Below are 16,691 nucleotides of genomic sequence, written 5' to 3' on the forward strand. Positions count from 1 at the left end.
GATTTATATATATATAGTTTTACCTTTTGCGGTAGCAAATAACTTTCAAGGTGCTTTATTTACTGCCCAAGGTGTCTCTTCCTGCTGCAGTGCTGAGTGTGCTAAACAGTAACAGCAGGCAGAGCAGAGCTGGGGGCTGCTCCAGGCTGACCTGTGGGCACCTCTTTGTGTGCTGCAGGTTTTGTACAAGGAGCAGATGGCCAAAGGGACCCCAACCCCGCTGACTCCAGAGATGGAGAGAGCTAAACGCAACCAGGAGAACATCAGCTCGGTGAGTTCTGCTCTGCCAAGAAAGCAAAGGGCACTCAAAGGCCACGCTGCAGCCCCGGGAATCCTGACTCAGGTCAGCAGTGCAGGTGGTCATGGAACTGCTCCCTTTGGAAGCATGGAAAAACCCCAGAGCCTTTAACATACGGCCCTGGGCAGCCTGATCTAGCTGGAGGTGTCCCTGCTGACTGCACAGGGCTTGCACAAGATGACCTTTGAGGGGCCCTTCCAACCTGATGCAAAGAGGGACAATGGTGTCCTGGGATGCATTGAGTAGTGTGTCCTGCAGATTCAGGGAGATTCTCCTCTCCCTCTACTCTGCCCTGGTGAGGCCACACCTGGAATATTGCATCCAGTTCAAGAGGGACAGGGATCTGCTGGAGAGAGTCCAACAGAGGATGATTAGGGGACTGGAGCACTGCCCTATGAGGAGAGGCTGAAAGCCCTGGGGCTGTTCAGTCTGGAGAAGACTGAGAGGGGATTTAATATCTATAAATATCTGAGGGCTGGGGGTCAAGAGGCAGGGGACAGGCTCTGCTCACTTGCACTGGAACAGGCTCCCCAGAGAGGTTGTGGAGTCTCCTTCTCTGGAGACTTTCCAGACCCATCTGGATGTGTTCCTGTGTGACCTGTGCTGGATTCTATGGTCCTGCTCTGGCAGGGGGGTTGGCCTTGATGATCTCCTGAGGTTCCTTCCACCCCCTAACATCCTGTGATCTGTGAATCCCTGCTTTCTACTTTCTGCTGAAGTGTTTCTATGATCAACTGCTTTAGTTTGCAGCTTTAATCTGTAATTTCAGTTAATATGTTTCCTTCAAGGCTCTTGAAAATCTCTTCCATTTTTACTGGTCTTAACCTGTGTGAGTGTGTGCATCTTCTGCTGTAGGACTGAGGGGCTCCAGGGAAGGGCAACAGAGCTGGTGAAGGGTCTGTAGAACAGGGTTGGTGAGGAGCAGCTGAGGGAACTGGGGGTGTTGGGCCTGGAGGAGGCTGAGGGGAGACCTCATTGCTCTCTGCTGCTCCCTGAAAGGAGGTTAGAGTGAGGTGGGGGTTGGTCTCCCAAGGAAGAAGCAATAGGAGAAGAGGAAATAGCCTCAAGTTGCATCAGGGAAGGTTTAGGTTGGATATTAGGAGAAATGTCTTCACAGAAAGGGTTGTCAAGGCCTGGTCCAGGCTGCCCAGGCCAGTGATGGAGTCCCCATCCCTGGAGGGGTTTCAAAGCCTTGTAGATGTGGTGCTGAGGGCCCTGGTTTAGTGGTGACCTGGGAGTGCTGAGATAATGGTTGGCCTTGATGATCTGAAAGGTCTTTTCCAACCAAAGCAACCCTCTGAGCTATGAACTGATCCTTCCTCAGTAACACTGCCATTGCTGTTAGATTTCTGTTCACTCCATAAAAACCTGACATCTGGAAATGGCTACGTCTGGGCCATCCTGTTCCTATGATGGAATGGGTCGTCCTGGGAGGCTGTGGATGCCCCCTCCCTGCAGGTGTTTATGGGCAGGTTGGATGAGGCCTTGAGCAACCTGGGCTAGTGGGAGGTGTCCCTGCCCATGGCAGGGGGGTTGGAACTGGATGATCTTTAAGTTTGCTTCCAACGCAACCCATTCTATGATGACCACAATTGCTGCATTACCTCTGCCTGCTGTTAGGAGGTTAACAAAGACAAGCAGCTTTCAGTTAAAACCAGACTGTTTGGGATCAGGTCCAGAGCTCTCCATGCCTCATGGCTATGAAAAAGAACTTTTGCTTTCCCCCCTGATGTTTCTCACCAGCACAGCTCCTGTTGCTTTGTTCCCCACCCTGTCCTTTGCCAGGCTGCTGCAGTGCAGCTCATTCCCCAGGCCGCAGGAGCAGCTTGGTGCCCTCTGCTCACTCCCTTTTCCTCCTCTGGCAGGTTCTTTACTCAGATAGCTTCCGAAAACAAGTCCAAGGCAAAGCTGCCTACGTGCTGGACACACCTGAAATGCGGCGTGTGCGGGAGACCCAGAAGCACATCTCCACAGTAAGAGCCTTGCTAGTTCTGTACGGAGCTTGGCAGGTGGAGTTCCCTTCTAAAAACCTCACCTTGCTCCTCAGCCATTTTTGGGTGGGCAGCTGAAGGCTACAAGAGCCAGGGCTCTTCAGCCTGGAGAGGAGAAGGCTCCTGTGAGACCTTAGAGAAGCCTTCAGGTACCTGAAGAGGGCTACAGGAGAGCTGGGGAGGGACTTTTGACAAGGGCTTGTAGTGATAGGACAAGGGGTGATGGCTTTGAGCTGGAAGAGGGGAGACTGAGACTGGAGATTAGGAAGAAATTCTTTCCAGTGAGGGTGGTGAGATACTGGAATAAGTTGCCCAGGGAGGTTGTGGATGTCCCTCCCTGGACGTGTTCAAGGTTAGCTTGGATGGGGCCTTCAGCAACCTGGGCTAGTGGAAGGTGTTCCTGCCCATGGCAGGGGGGTTGGAACTGGATGATTTTGAAGGTCCCTTCCCACTCAAACCCTTCTGTGAATCTATGAATGTAGGTATACCTGAGGTGAGCAGGAATCCAAACTGTGATGACCTTAGAGGTCTTTTCCAGCCAAAAGAAGTCTATGGTTTCAGCCATGGAGAGCAGAGCTTCCCTTCCAACTTTCAGGTGAAATACCATGAAGACTTTGAGAAGAGCAAAGGCAGCTTCACCCCTGTGGTGACCGATCCCATCACGGAGCGGGTGAAGAAGAACATGCAGGACTTCAGCGACATCAGCTACAGAGGCATCCAGCGGCGCGTGGTGGAGATGGAGCGCAAGCGCGTGGACCAGGACCAGGAGAACCTCACAGGTCAGCACCTCCTCACATCTGCTCTGCAGCAGCCTGACCACTGCCTGCACACAGCTGCCCGGCAAGAGCTGTTCGATTTCAGCTCGCTGGTACCAACTCCAAGCCATCCTCACCTAGAGATGGTTTGCTGCAGAGCTGGTGCCAACTCCAAGCCATCCTCACCTAGAGATGGTTTGCTGCAGAGTTGATGCCAACTCCAAGCCATCCTCACCTCTGGAAGGTGTTTGCAGCAAAGCCCATGTTGAAGATATTCTTTTCAGCTGACCTGAGGTCTGCCTGTCTGGTTCTGCTCAGCCCTACAGTGCAGTGCTGGATTTCCACCTTGGCTTTCTGTTTTGAGTCCAATCTCTCTGCATATTAGAGAAATTACAGAACAGCCCAGGCTGGGTGGACCTCAGAAGACCACATGCTCCAGCACTTGCTGGGAAAGGCAGCCTAGATAAGATTACCCAGCACCATCGCCGGCCACTCACATCCCCAACCCCTCCACTATAAGAGTTCTTTGCTCTAGGAGACATCACAAGTGTGAGATGATGCACTGGGAAGGGTCCCTCTAAACACTTCCTAGGCAGGTGGAGGACCAGCATGGACACAAGGCTCTGCACAGGGCAGGATGAGAAGGTCCTGAGGACACTTCCCACATCCTCCACCCAACTCTGGACCCTCTGGATGTGAGGCAGCTTCACTCCCCAAACAAGCCCCAACCCCACCTTCCCCAGCCCTGCACCTCTGGGGCTGTTCTTTCTGGCAGCCTCAGAAGCAGAACACAACAGGCAGGACCGATCCCTGAGGCTCTCCAGAGGGCTCCATCCTCATCAAGAGCTCTGCTGTAGCTCTGAACTACTGCTGCTCTTCTGTGTTTCACTTTTCCCCTACTCAAGACAGATGTGTGCTCCTCAACCTTCCCAGAAGACACCTGAGCTACAGATCTCCTCAGAAATGTCACTTCTCTCTTGCAGGCCTTCGTGTGTGGCGCACCAATCCTGGCTCAGTCTTTGACTATGACCCAGCAGAAGACAACATTCAGTCCAGAAGCTTACACATGATCTCTGGTAGGTTCCACAGGCTCTGCTGGTTGTGCAAAACAGGTGTTAGGCGTGTGTGAACCCAGTGGGAACTGACAGCCAGCATCCTGGCTTGGATCAGCAACAGTATGACCAGCAGGGCTAGGGAAGTGACCAACCCCCGGTACTGGGCACTGGTGAGGCCACACCTTGAGCCCTGGGTTCAGTTTTGGGCCCCTCACTCCAAGGACATCAAGGGGCTGGAGCAGGTCCAGTGAAGGGCAAGGAAGCTGGTGAAGGGTCTGGAGAACAGGGCCAGTGAGGAGCAGCTGAGGGAACTGGAGGAGGCTGAGGGGAGACCTCCTTGCTCTCTACAGCTCCCAGGAAGGAGGTTGGAGCCAGGTGGGGGTTGGTCTCTTCTCCGTAATATCAAGTGATAGGATGTGAGGAAGTGGTTTCAAGTTGCCCCAGGGGAGGTTTAGGTTGGACACTAGAAGAAACTTCTGGATTGAAAGGGTTCTCAAACCCTGGAACAGGCTGCTCAGGGAGGTGGTTGAATCTCCATTCTTGGAGATGTTTCAAAGAGGTAGAGATGTGGTGCTGAGGGACATGGTTCAGTACCATCCTTGGGAGAGCGAGACAATGGTTGGACACCAATGTCTTTTCCAACTGAAATGATTCTGTGATGGTAATAAAACATGGAAGGAGCTGGTGCTGAAGGGAAGGAAGTTAGGGAAAAGAAAAAATATTCTGAATAATGAAGACATTAAAGATGACAGAGACATAGTAACTGTGCATTTGAGTAGAACTTTACCACTTCACTGGTGGCCATAGAACACTTTTACAAAGCACTACCACCCTCTCTGGAGTCTCATAAACATCAGCTGGGACTCTCAGGCTTTTGCCCACAACCTTTGTAAAACACAGCAACTGATTCTGCAGCCTAGGGCAGGTTTCTGCTCAGCTTTTGTTTGGTGAGGCAGTGGTAGACAGCTGGGGGTGTTCTCAGCGAGTGTGTAGCTGCAACCCCCTGCTGTGCGTGCGTGTGTGTGGGGGGGGGGGTGGGTGTGCATCTCCTCACAGCCCCCTCTCTCCCCACAGTCCAAGCCCAGCGCCGCAGCCGGGAGCACTCTCGCTCTGCCAGCGCCCTGAGCCTGAGCGGCGGCGATGAGAAGTCAGAGCCCTCGGAAGGTGTGGATCAACATCTGTCCTTCTACAGCACCGGGGGCTTCTTCACCTCCACTGCCACAGGTACCACAGGGACAGCCAGGCCCTTCCTTTCTGGGGGAGGATGAACGCTGCCCTGCTAAAGCAGGGCCACCCACAGCAGGTTGCCCAGGGTCACAAGGGCCAGGTGGGTTTGGGAAGACTGACAGCAGTGCCCAGGGAGGGGGCTAAGGACCCAGCCCTGCTGGAGATATTCAAGGTGAGGCTTAACAGGGCTCTGGACAACCTGATCTACTTGGGGATGCCTCTGCTGACTGCAGAGGGGGTTGGACTAGGTGACCTTTGGAGGTCCCTTCCAACCCAAAGCATTCTAGGATTTTAATTGGGGCTTTTTAGGCTGGAGAAGAGCAGCCTGAAGGGGGATCTCATCACTGCTGATCAGTACTTCAAGGGTTGGGGGCAGGAGGATGGGACCAGGATTTTTCCAGTGGTGCCCAAAGACAGGCCAAGGGGTAATGGGCACAAACCTGACCATAAGGAGTTGCATCTAAACATGAGGAGGAACTTCTTAAATTTAAGGGTGACAGAGCCCTGGAGCAGGCTGCCCAGAGAGGTGGCGGAGTCTCCATCGCTGGAGACATTCCAAACCCACCTGGACATGTTCCTGTGTGACCTTCTCTAGGTGACCCTGCCTTGGCAGGGTGGGGCTGGACTCAATCTCTTCCAACCCCTACCATTCTGTGAATCCCTCCAGAGATGGAGACTCCATAATCTCTCTGGGGAGCCTGTTCCAGCTTTAGGACCTATAATGCCACACTCTTCTTTGGAGCAGCTCCCTCCCTCCCTCCGACAGGGCTGCAGTAACACAGCACCTTTTCCTTTGGCAGTGGGCTACAAACATGCTAAAACCATTGAGCTACCACAGCAACGTTCCTCCTCTGTTGCCACCCAACAAACAACTGTGTCATCCGTTCCTTCCCACCCATCCACTGCTGGGGTAAGTACCACCCAGCCCTTGGGCTGAGTCCCCATCCCCTGACAGGAATTAAGGGACCAAAGGAAGGGTCCAGTAGCTGTCGGTGTGTTGTCCATCATGCTTCAGCTGATGCTCTTCCAGGACTGAAGTGGGACCATGTCTACCCCCTGGGCTGAAGCTTGGTGTAGAAAACTAGGTGAAAGTGTAACAGGGTCATTGTAGTAGGACACCCAAGAAGTTTACCACTTTGTTCCTACTCCTGAGCTTCAGGCTTAGAGAGGTGACAATGGATATGGCATCGCCTCTCCATCAGATCTGCTGGGAGGTGACATCTTCAAGTTACAGCTGGAGCCAGACTCGGATCCCATGCACTCACTTTGTTCAGCTTCAGTGTCACCAGAACACAGAGGCTGTCACCCAAGGTACTGCAGTGCCTGGGCAGCTAAGTTGCTGAGAGAAACATTCTTCCCAGTGAGGGTGGGGAGACACTGGAAAAGGTTGCCCAGGAAGTGGTGTAACCCTCCGTGGAGGTGTTCAAGGCCAGGCTGGATGAGGCCTTGAGCAACCTGGGCTAGTGGAAGGTGTCCCTGCCCATAGCAGGGGGGCTGGAACTGGATGACCTCAAAAATCTCTTCCAACCCAACCCATTCTATGACTCCATGAGATGAAAGCAGGAGCTGAAAGCCCAGCCAGCTGCTGCCAGCCCTGGTCCTTGGAGAGCAGTGAAATGAGAGCAGACCTCATGCTCTGCCTACTCTTCCCTTCTGACTCTCACTCTTGGTTTTTTTGTCCCCCCACAGAAGACCTACCGGGCCATGTATGACTACACAGCAGCTGATGCTGACGAGGTGTCCTTCAAGGATGGGGACACCATCGTGAACGTGCAGGCCATCGACGAGGGCTGGATGTATGGCACCGTGCAGAGAACCGGCAAGACGGGAATGCTGCCAGCCAACTATGTGGAGGCTGTCTGAGCCTCCCCACCTCTGCCTGCCAGCTGCCTCAGAAGCAGGCCCTGCAGAACGCTGCCTCTAACCCCACTCCTCAGAGCTGCACTTCTTCCAATGCCAAAAAAGAAAAACAAATGAAGTGGCTTTTTTTTTTATTAAAGCATTGCCTGGACTCCAGAGCATTTCACCTCCAGTGTTTAACCACTGGACTGTGAGCCAGGTCAGTGTCCAAGCCTGACACTACAATTGGTTTACTCCTCCTCCCATGAAGTATGATTTTTCTGGGCTACTTTAAAATGTTTGTATCTACTTCTTTTCCATTTAACTAACATTTAACCTTTAGTGTCTCCAATCATTTATCTAGGGGAGGGAATCCAACCAAACCCAAAACAACTTCTGCTTGCTAAGCTCTTCCTCACCTGTTGTTCTGGGGTCAAAAGCTGTTACTATGGATTAGTGACTCAATAAAGCTGATGATGTTTCTGCAGCAGGTTTGGTGTGGTCACTGCTGAAGGAATCAGCCTCACTGAGAACTGCCTTGGCTCAGGAAAGTGTCTTGATAAAGGGAATTAACTCAGGGGGTGAACCCAGAATCACAGAATTCATAGAATCACAGAATTAAACAGGTTGGAAAAGACCTCAGAGATCATCTAGTCTGACCTCTCACCCAACACCATCTAATCAACTAAACCATGGCACTAAGTGCATCATCCAGTCTTATTTTAAACACTTCCAGGGATGGTGACTCCACCAGCTCCCTGGGCAGCACATTCCAATGGCCAATCTCTTTCTGTGAAGAATTTCTTCCTAACATCCAGCCTAAATTGTCAGGGTTGGAAGGGACCCCAAGGATCACTCAGTTCCAACCCCCCCCCTGCCATGGGCAGGGACACCTCACACTAGAGCAGGTTGCTGAGAGCCACATACAGCATAGCCTTAAAAACTCCAAGGATGAGGCTTCCACCACCTCCCTGGGCAACCTGTGCCAGTGTCTCACCACCCTCATGGGGAAGAATTTCTTCCTGACGTCCAATCTGAATCTACCCATTTCTAGTTTTGTTCCATTGCATTGCCTATTAATACTTCAACACAAGAGTCAAGCTCTGCAGGGCTGTGAGTGGACAAAAAATTTCCTACCTGAACACAGGGGTTGTTGCCTCCTCATCTCCTGCAGCATCTATAGCAGCCAGGCTCCAAAGAAGATGGGTAAGAATTGCCTGTGTGCTCAGTCCAAGATAAAGGTCAAAAATGAGTTCATAGAAGTTGAACGTTAGCTCTGAGGACCTTTGTCCAAAGGGAAGCTTGGCTTGGTCTACACAACCAGCTTGAAAAGGTAACGTTCTCCTTCAGTGCTTGGTATGATCTTCTGAGGTGTGTTTAGGGACAGCTTAAGAATGTGAGAGGTGGACAAGCCCAAGGAAGCAGCTTTGGAACCAAGCAGCTTGAATAAGAGAAGAACATTTAAGAGTCTTGCTGCCACATTATCAGAACCTGTTCCTACCTTTACTCAGGACCTTCCATGGTCCCTCCCACCCTTATGACCCCACAGCAGGCCTGACCAGATCTGATGGGGCACAACCCCCCCCCCCAACCAAACCCCACCAATATTACCAAGTTTGGAAACTATCATCTGCTGTTTTATTTGCCCATGTGTAAGTTCTAAAATGTCCTGCAGCATCTCCTTTCCCTCCAAGGTCCATGTTGACAGCTACAGTACAACATATACAAATGAATGTCCAGAGTAGAAGCCAAGAGCTCCCTCTGAAGGTCTCTCAGAAGCAGCACTGCACTCCATGCAATTAAAACATCTAGAAAGTCATAAATTATTAACCAACATTTGCCACGAGTCTGTACATAATATACAAAGAGCTCCTGGGTCCAGCCATTTCCTTGAGGGGGAAAAGAAACAAACCAAAAAAACAAAGGAGTTCTTCTCTACAGAAGAAGAGACAATGTGGGGTGGGGAGAAAAGCCTGAGAGGGGTTGGAATTGGTCACCTCCAACAGGAGCAGCTTCTGAGTGTGTATCCTACAAAAATAGATCTCATCTTAATGTCACCCTGGGCTGTGAGGAGTTAAAAGGCGTTAGAAAAGAGGCTGCACTGTCAGCTTGAGGCAAGGAGCAGAGCTGTGGCATCCACCTCGTAGCAACCAAGAGTTTGCAGCAATAAGAACACTTCAGATTGGAGGAAAAAAAATAGTAACAATAATAATAATTTAGCTCCTCAGTGAGTTTGGTTTCAGAGTCTTTTTCTGCTATTGCACAACTTGATCCAAGTTTTCTTTCACCAGTTGAAAGAAATATGCATAGCAAGGCAAGACAAACTAAAAGGGAACACAGAACCCAAGAAATCAGAACACATACACCCAAAAGGAGATCAAACCAGGAAACCACAACACATTTTGCTCAAGCAGGGGCTAAAAACATCATCTCTAGTGCAAAATGCACAGGGTTCAGGAATCATTCACCCTAAGAAAAAGGGGTCTGAGGAAACATCTTGTAGCAAAAAAAATCCTCCTCACTCAGAAAGAAGGCAGGGACTAAGAACCTTCAGGAGGTGGCTGCTGCCAGCGGGCCTGCAGGTTCCTCATGATGCAGTTTGTCATGGCAAGCAGCTTTGCCTGCATCTCGAAGAGCTGGCTTGCTGAATAGCACTGGAGGAGATCTGCAGAGCTCAGCTGAGCAGAGAGCGCTTCCATTTGGCTCAGGAGATCTGCTGGGGCTGCTGCAGCTGGAGCTGGCACAACTGCTTCAACCAGAGCTGGAAGGGAAGGAAAGGAGTCAGTCACAGATTGCATCAGGTTGGAAGCGACCCTCAAAGGTCATCGTGTCCAACTCCCCTGCAGGCAGCAGGGACACCTGCAACTAGAGCAGGCTGCCCAGGGACACATCTAGGCTGATCTTGAATGTCTCCAGGGATAAGGCCTCAACCAGCTCCCTGGGCAACCTGTTTCAGTGTCTCACCACCCTCACTGTGCAGAGCTTCCTCCTGCTGTCCAGCCCCACTCTGCCCTGCTCCAGTCCCAAACCATTCCCTCACCTTATCCCCACAGGCTCTTCTGAACACTCCCTCCCCAGCATTCCTGGAAGTCCCCTGCACCAGGGACAACAGCCTGAGAGCCCTTCCTCCTGGAAGCCTGGGCACAGCCCTTGCTGCAGCTCCCTCAGCCCCAGCACTGAATGCTGTCCCTCCCCTCTTCGGTTCAAGTCCCTTTCTGCAGCAGCAGCAGCAAACATTTGTTTGCCCAACAGGTGCCATTTAGCTCCTGCCAAGCTCCAAAGCTGCTCAATTTATTTCACTTTTGAAGTGAAATGATGAATAAAGAGGAAGAAGAAAAAAGGCTTTGTTGTGCCAGTGCCCTGTGGACATTTCCCTGCCTCAGTGACCCTCTGGGGCTCTTCATGGGCCCACAGCACAACCTGCTGGAGCTGGGTTCTGTCTCAGCAGGACCAGAGCTTTGCTGCTGGGTTTAGGTGCAGGAAGGGTGGAGGGAAGTGTAAGAAGCTCTATCTGAACATGAGGAGGAGCTTCATTCTTTTAAAGGGGATGTAGCACTGGAAGAGGCTGCCCAGAGAGGTGGTAGAGCCTCCTTCTCTGGAGACATTCAAAACCTCCCTGTTCCTGTGTGACCTTCCCTAGGTGACCCTGCTTTGGCAGGGGGGTTGGACTCAATGATCTCCAGAGGTCCCTTCCAACCCCTACCATTCTGTGATTCTCTGTGGCCTGGATTGAGAGCTGAGCAGAACTGCTGTTACAGCTTAAGGCTGTACAGCAGAATGTATTCAAGCAGAAGGGTTTGCTGCTGCTGCTGCTGCTGAGAAAGGCAGTCCTCAGAACTCCATGCCACCCTTCCTAGAGACCTTCATTATGTCTGAGCATGATAAAATCATGCTGAAATAAATAAAACTAAGGTCAGAAATCACACACAAAGTGCTGGGGGTTGGAAGAGACCTCTGAAGATCATCTAGTCATAGAATCATAGAATGGTTTGACTTGGAAGGGATCTTAAAGATCATCCAGTTCCAACCCCCTGCCATGGGCAGGGACACCTTCCCCTAGCCCAGGTTGCTCAAGGCCTCATCCAGCCTGGCCTTGAACACCTTCAGGGAGGTGACATCCACAACCTCCCTGGGCAACCTGTTCCAGTGTCTCAGCACCCTCACTGCAAAGAATTTCTTCCTCATCTCCAGTCTACATCTCCCCTCTTCCAGCGCAAAGCCATTGCCCCTTGTCCTATCACTACAACCCCTCTTCAAAAGTCTCAGCTCTCCTGCAGTCTTCAGATAGTGGAAGGCCACACTAAGGTCTCTCTGGAGCCTTCTCTCCTCCAGGCTGAACCCCCACACCTTCTAGAGCAGGGTGACCTGGAGTAAGTCACACAGGAACACATCCAGGAACCAAATGAAAGCATTTGATCATGTTCCAGGTTTGTCACCTCAAAGTCCAGCTTGTAAACTGCACACAAGTTACTCCTGAATTTTGATCTCCAGTTAACCAAATGCTTCAAGGCCAGGGTGGATGAGGCCTTGAGCAACCTGCTCTAGTGGAAGGTGTCCCTGCCCATGGCATGGGGGTTGAGCTAGATGATCTTGGAAGTCCTTTCCAGCTCAAATCATTCTGTGAATCTTGTGGGAAGAACAAACCCAAATTCCTCCATCAGAGCCACCAGGCCAGACTCCAGAAGAACTCAATCTAGGCACCCAGATCCAAACTGAGCATCCAGGAATCACCCCCACTCCTGTCCCAGTCCCCTCAGGATGAAGCTCTGCTTCACCTGGCTGGTGCTGTGCACACCCAGAGCCACAGCAGTTACACAGCTGTGCAGACATCCTGGCTGAGTCCCACATGAGCTGCTTGGAGCCTGACTTAACTGGTTCTTCACATGCTTAATGCAAGCTCCTGGAGGGAAAACCAGCATCTTTCCCTCAAAACACCCAACAAGGTGCCCAAAGCCTTTGCTGCTGGGCTCCATCAAGTGGCCGACACCCACCTCACGTGCTGAGAGTGCCTCTCACTACTCCTTCCCTCAAAGGACAGTTCAGTGGTCCCCTGAGGGGAGAACAGCAGCAGCACACAGCAGGAACACCCAAATCCTAGCAAAAAAACATCAAGAGCTACCTGGGGAATGTTGTTCTTCTACAAGAAGAGGTTTCTCCTCTTCATTATCCTCAGGCTCCTCTGCATCCTCAGAGGGGTGTTCCATGCGCTCAGACATCTCCACATCCTCAGAGGGTTTCTCCATGTCCTCAGAGGGCTTGTCAAAGTCCTGAGGCTTCTCCACATTCTCAGAGGGGTTCTCAAAGTCCTGACGTGTCTCTGCATCCTCAGAGGGCTCCTCCATGTCCTCAGACTTCACTGCATCTTCAAAGGGTCTGTCAAAGTCCTGAGGCTTCTCTGCATCCTCAGAGGGCTTCTCAAAGTCCTCAGGCTTTTCCACATTCTCAGAGGGTTCTATGTCCTTGGGCTTCTCTGCATCCTCAGAAGGTTTGTCCACGTCTTCAAGCATTGCTATTTCCTCAAGTCCTCGAGATTTGACCTGAAGAGTTTTTGGGAGAGAACGAGATCTGTTTTTTGCCTCTGGAAAGGCAGAGGACTGGCTGGTGGGACATATTCTAACCTCCTAATAAGCACAACCATTACTGCAGTTAACAACACCGCAACCAGGCCACCTGTGCCTTCAATTCCAGCTAACAGGGCAAGGAAGGACCTCACTGCTCTCTGCAGCTTCCTCAAAGGAGGTTGCAGTGAGGTGGGGATTGGTCTCTTCTCCCTAGGATCAGGTGATAGAATGAGAGGAAATTGCATCAGAGGAAGTTTAGGTTGGACATGAGGAGTTTAGGTTGGACATGAGGAACAAAAGTGGTCAGGCACTGGAACAGGCTGCCCAGGGAGGTGGTGGAGTCCCCATCCCTGGAGGTGTTCCAGAAATGTGTGGCCATGGCACTTGGGGCCATGGTTTAATGGCTGTGGTGGTGCTGGGTTGATGGTAGGACTGGATGATCACAGAGGGCTTTCCCAAGCCAAACAGTCCTATGGTGCTGTGATTCTCTGAACCCCCACCCTGAGTCTCCCTCACAATGAACAGCAGCAGCCTATGAGGCCCAGACTGGGTTCTTGGGTGCCTCACCTGCTGCTCATGGTAACCTCTGAGAGCTTTCTTGACGTTGTAAACTTTGGGAGAGAGGATGGGAAGGTTCTCGATCTCTGACGCCGTCAGGTTGCTCAGGTCCCCCACAGTCCTGATGTTCCTTGCTCGAATGACCTGCACCATGCCCCTGGCACTGCAGAAAGGGAGAGGAAAAAAGGTAACAGTGGTTTATCAGGTTACAATTCATGTCCTGTCTCCCTGGCATGGAGGAGCACAACAACATCCTACAGGAATGCTGATTCATGTGCACAACGGGGAAGGGCAAAGCAAAACTCAGTAGGATTCCACCTAGCGAAACACTTCTCAAAGCAGTTTGTCCTGCAGCCATCAGGGAACAGCTTTCTAGAGCCTGTTCCTACATCATGAGTGGAAGCAAAAGGAGTTGAGTGCACCAGAAAAGGCCATTCTGAGCAGCTCCCACAAAGCTTGGGTGGGAAAGGAGCTGAGCACCTGGCCTTGGTCCATGTGAAACAGATTCCTGTCAAAATCTCACCTTGCCTCCAGGACACACAAAGCTCCAGCTGCCTGTCACAGACAGCAGAATGGTTGGAGTTGGAAGGGACCTTCAAGATCATCTAGTTCCAACCCCATGCCATGGGCAGGGAAACCTCCTCCTAGACTCAAGGCCCCATTCAACCTGACTTTAAACACTTTCAGGCTTGGAGCCTCCACAACTCTCTGGGCAACCTCTCCCAGTGTCTCCACCCTCATGGGGAAGAATTTCCTCTTAGGAAATGTCTCATCTAAATCCAGCTTCTTCCAGTTTGAAGGCATCACCCCTTGTCCTGTCACTCCATGCTTTGTACAAAGACCCTCCCCAGGTATCCTGGAAGCCCTTTCAGATACTGGAAGGTTGCTCTAAGGTCTCCCTGGAGCCTTCTCTTCTCCAGGCTGAATGACCCCAACTCTCCCAGCCTGGCCTTATGGCAGAGGGCTTCCAGCCCTCCCAGCATTGCTCTGGCTTCCTCTAGCCCTGCTCTAACAGCTCCATGTCTCTGCTGTGCTGAGGCCTCCAGAGCTGGGCCCCAAGCACTGTAGGTGGCCATTCCAGGTGAGGCTGTTTGGAGCTCTGAGCAACCTGCTCTAGTTGCAGGTGTTCCTGCTGACTGCAGGGGGTTGGACTAGATGAGCTTTAAAGGTCCCTTCCCACCCAAACCAGTCTATGTCACAGAATCACAGAGTGGTGGGGGCTGGAAAGGACCTCTGGAGATCACTGAGTCCAACCCCCCTGCCAAAGCAGGGTCACCTAGGGAAGGTCACACAGGAGCACGTGGTTCTGAATGTCCTCTCTGGGCAGCCTGCTGCAGTGCTACATCCCCCTTAAATTAAAGAAGTTCCTCCACATGTTCAGATGAGGAGAACGCAGCTTCTTATGGAGGAGATGGAGCTTCTTATGGTCAGGTTTGTGCCTGGTACCCTTTGTCCTGGGCACCACTGCGAACAGCTTGGTCTTGTCCTCCTGCCACCTACCCTTTAAGTGCTGATCATCACTGATGAGATTCCCCCCATCCCATTGTGCACGAGAACATGAGGGCTTGCAGGTTCAGCAGGAAGGTGACATTTGAACAGAGGCAAGGCCCTTACCAGAGGCTTGTTGTGATCTGAGGTAGGATGACACTGACTGGGGTCTTGCAGCCAACCAAGGCAGGGTACATACATTCCTTCTGGGAAGGCAGCGACTCCGTGGCCATTTCCCGCATCTTGAACGAGACCAGGGAATTAAAATTAACTAATCACACAGCTGAAGATGGGAAAAAACCACCAAAACAATGACAATGAGAGAGAAAAAGGAATCAAATCACTTCTTACTAAACACTTCTTGGAGCTTTTCAGTTTAGATTTAGGTGGTTCTAGGGGCAGAAATCCTTTGGTTGGAGTGGTGATACGCTGGGTAGAAAAAGAGGAGAAAAGATCTCTCAGGATCTCTTAGGGTTTAGTTAACCACAAGATTCTGCCTAGATCTCAGAGGACGTTTGTCTTCAAAGCAGGAGTCAGGCAAACAACTCTTACCTTACACTGCCCTTACAACTGCTTGCAAGTGGCTACGAACCACAGCAATGTTACCTAGGATCCAGGAGCATTTAGGACGTGCAGGAGACAGGGAACTGACCTTGGGCTGACCATTAGACAAGACTTTAAGGCTTTGTGAAGATGGTGAAGAATGGGATCTGACCACAGGGCTCCTCCTGTCGATGTCGTCTGCCAGCCCCTCCTGGTAAATGGGGTTTGCAAAGGAGACACGGCGGCTCTGGGGGGAGAGAGGAGGAGGTTCGGTAGGCTGGACCGGGATGGTTTTAAGGCTCTGCCTTTCATTTCTTTTCACAAAGCTCCAGCAGAAAAGTAAAAGAAGGTCAATGAATCACAGTTGGGTGTAGGAAAGCAAAACAGTGATTATTCTAAACACTTCCCCTGGAGAGAGAGAGAAATGTTGAAGACTCCAAACAAAGTCTCAGTCTGTCTGTCAGTCTGGTGTTTCTCTGCTGGGCAGTCTGTGTTTCTCTTCTGCACTTAGCTTCAGAGAGAACACACACCCACACACTGACCTTGAAAGCTAAGTTTCCAACAACCTCTCTGCTTCTTGGCTTTCTTCCTTCTGCCAGGGGGGTCTGGGGAAGGCAGGGAAGGGGAAGGCAGGGGAGCAGCTTTCCTGGCTTTGGCCAGGAGGGTTTTGTGCTGTTTCTGTTAATTGTACATATCTGTAAATATTATAAACCCTGCGTACATATTCACTGCATTCCATTGTAGACTGTAGTTTTTGCTTTGTAAATACAGCTACAATTGCTTCCAAACTGAGCTAGGCTGGTGGAGTTAATGTGGGAGGGGAGTTTCAGCCCACCACACTACAGCAGTGGACTCAAACCATCACCCTCTGGTGAAGTCAAGTCTGAGCAGACAAAACAGCCTGAAGCCATCAAAGCTCCTTGATGGTGTTTCATCCAAAGACAGAGCTGTGGCTTTCTCACTGCTAAAGGCACCTGTTGGAGCTGGTCCAGAGGAGGCCACAAATATACTCAGAGGGCTGGAGCACCTCTCCTGAGAGGATAGGCTGAAAGAGTTGGGGTTGTTCAGCCTGGAGAAGAGAAGGCTCCAGGGAGACCTTAGAATTGCATTTCAGTATCTGAAGGGGACCTACAGGAAGGTCTGGTGAGGGACTGTTTAGAAGGGGCTGTGGGGGTAGGATGAGGGCCAATGGCTTGAAACTGGAGCAGGGGAGATTTAGGTTGGACATCAGGAGGAAGTTCTGCACAGTAAGGGTGGTGAAATACTGAAACAGGTTGCCCAGGGGTGTGGTGGAGGCCCTATCCCTACAGACATTCAAGGTCAAACTTGGTGTGGCCCTGGACAGCCTGATCTAAGTGTAGGTGTCCCTGCTCACC

The 16,691-nt window shown here is 51.4% G+C and overlaps 2 protein-coding genes across 2 annotated transcripts in view; one reads left to right on the forward strand and one right to left on the reverse strand.

Annotated features, from left to right (window-relative positions):
* Positions 1-7,313, forward strand: part of NEB (nebulin) — a 149,868-nt gene extending 142,555 nt beyond the window's left edge. The window contains exons 143-149 of the mRNA XM_054380962.1: positions 179-271; positions 2,164-2,271; positions 2,885-3,068; positions 4,028-4,120; positions 5,174-5,323; positions 6,127-6,236; positions 7,016-7,313. Coding sequence (XP_054236937.1) covers positions 179-271; positions 2,164-2,271; positions 2,885-3,068; positions 4,028-4,120; positions 5,174-5,323; positions 6,127-6,236; positions 7,016-7,189 — 912 coding nt within the window. The 3' untranslated portion in view covers positions 7,190-7,313. The remainder of the gene's footprint in view (positions 1-178; positions 272-2,163; positions 2,272-2,884; positions 3,069-4,027; positions 4,121-5,173; positions 5,324-6,126; positions 6,237-7,015) is intronic.
* A 2,392-nt stretch (positions 7,314-9,705) lies between these two features.
* The window catches only part of RIF1 (replication timing regulatory factor 1), a 39,269-nt gene continuing 32,283 nt past the window's right edge, over positions 9,706-16,691 (reverse strand). Inside the window, exons 30-37 of the mRNA XM_054381267.1 lie at positions 15,425-15,562; positions 15,124-15,201; positions 14,899-15,014; positions 13,294-13,447; positions 12,632-12,702; positions 11,467-11,476; positions 11,330-11,357; positions 9,706-9,926 (exon numbers count right to left, since the gene is read on the reverse strand). Of these exons, the coding sequence (XP_054237242.1) occupies positions 9,706-9,926; positions 11,330-11,357; positions 11,467-11,476; positions 12,632-12,702; positions 13,294-13,447; positions 14,899-15,014; positions 15,124-15,201; positions 15,425-15,562 (816 nt within the window). The remainder of the gene's footprint in view (positions 9,927-11,329; positions 11,358-11,466; positions 11,477-12,631; positions 12,703-13,293; positions 13,448-14,898; positions 15,015-15,123; positions 15,202-15,424; positions 15,563-16,691) is intronic.

This window comes from Indicator indicator, chromosome 5 (assembly GCF_027791375.1).
Source record: "Indicator indicator isolate 239-I01 chromosome 5, UM_Iind_1.1, whole genome shotgun sequence".
NCBI classification, from domain to species: domain Eukaryota; kingdom Metazoa; phylum Chordata; class Aves; order Piciformes; family Indicatoridae; genus Indicator; species Indicator indicator.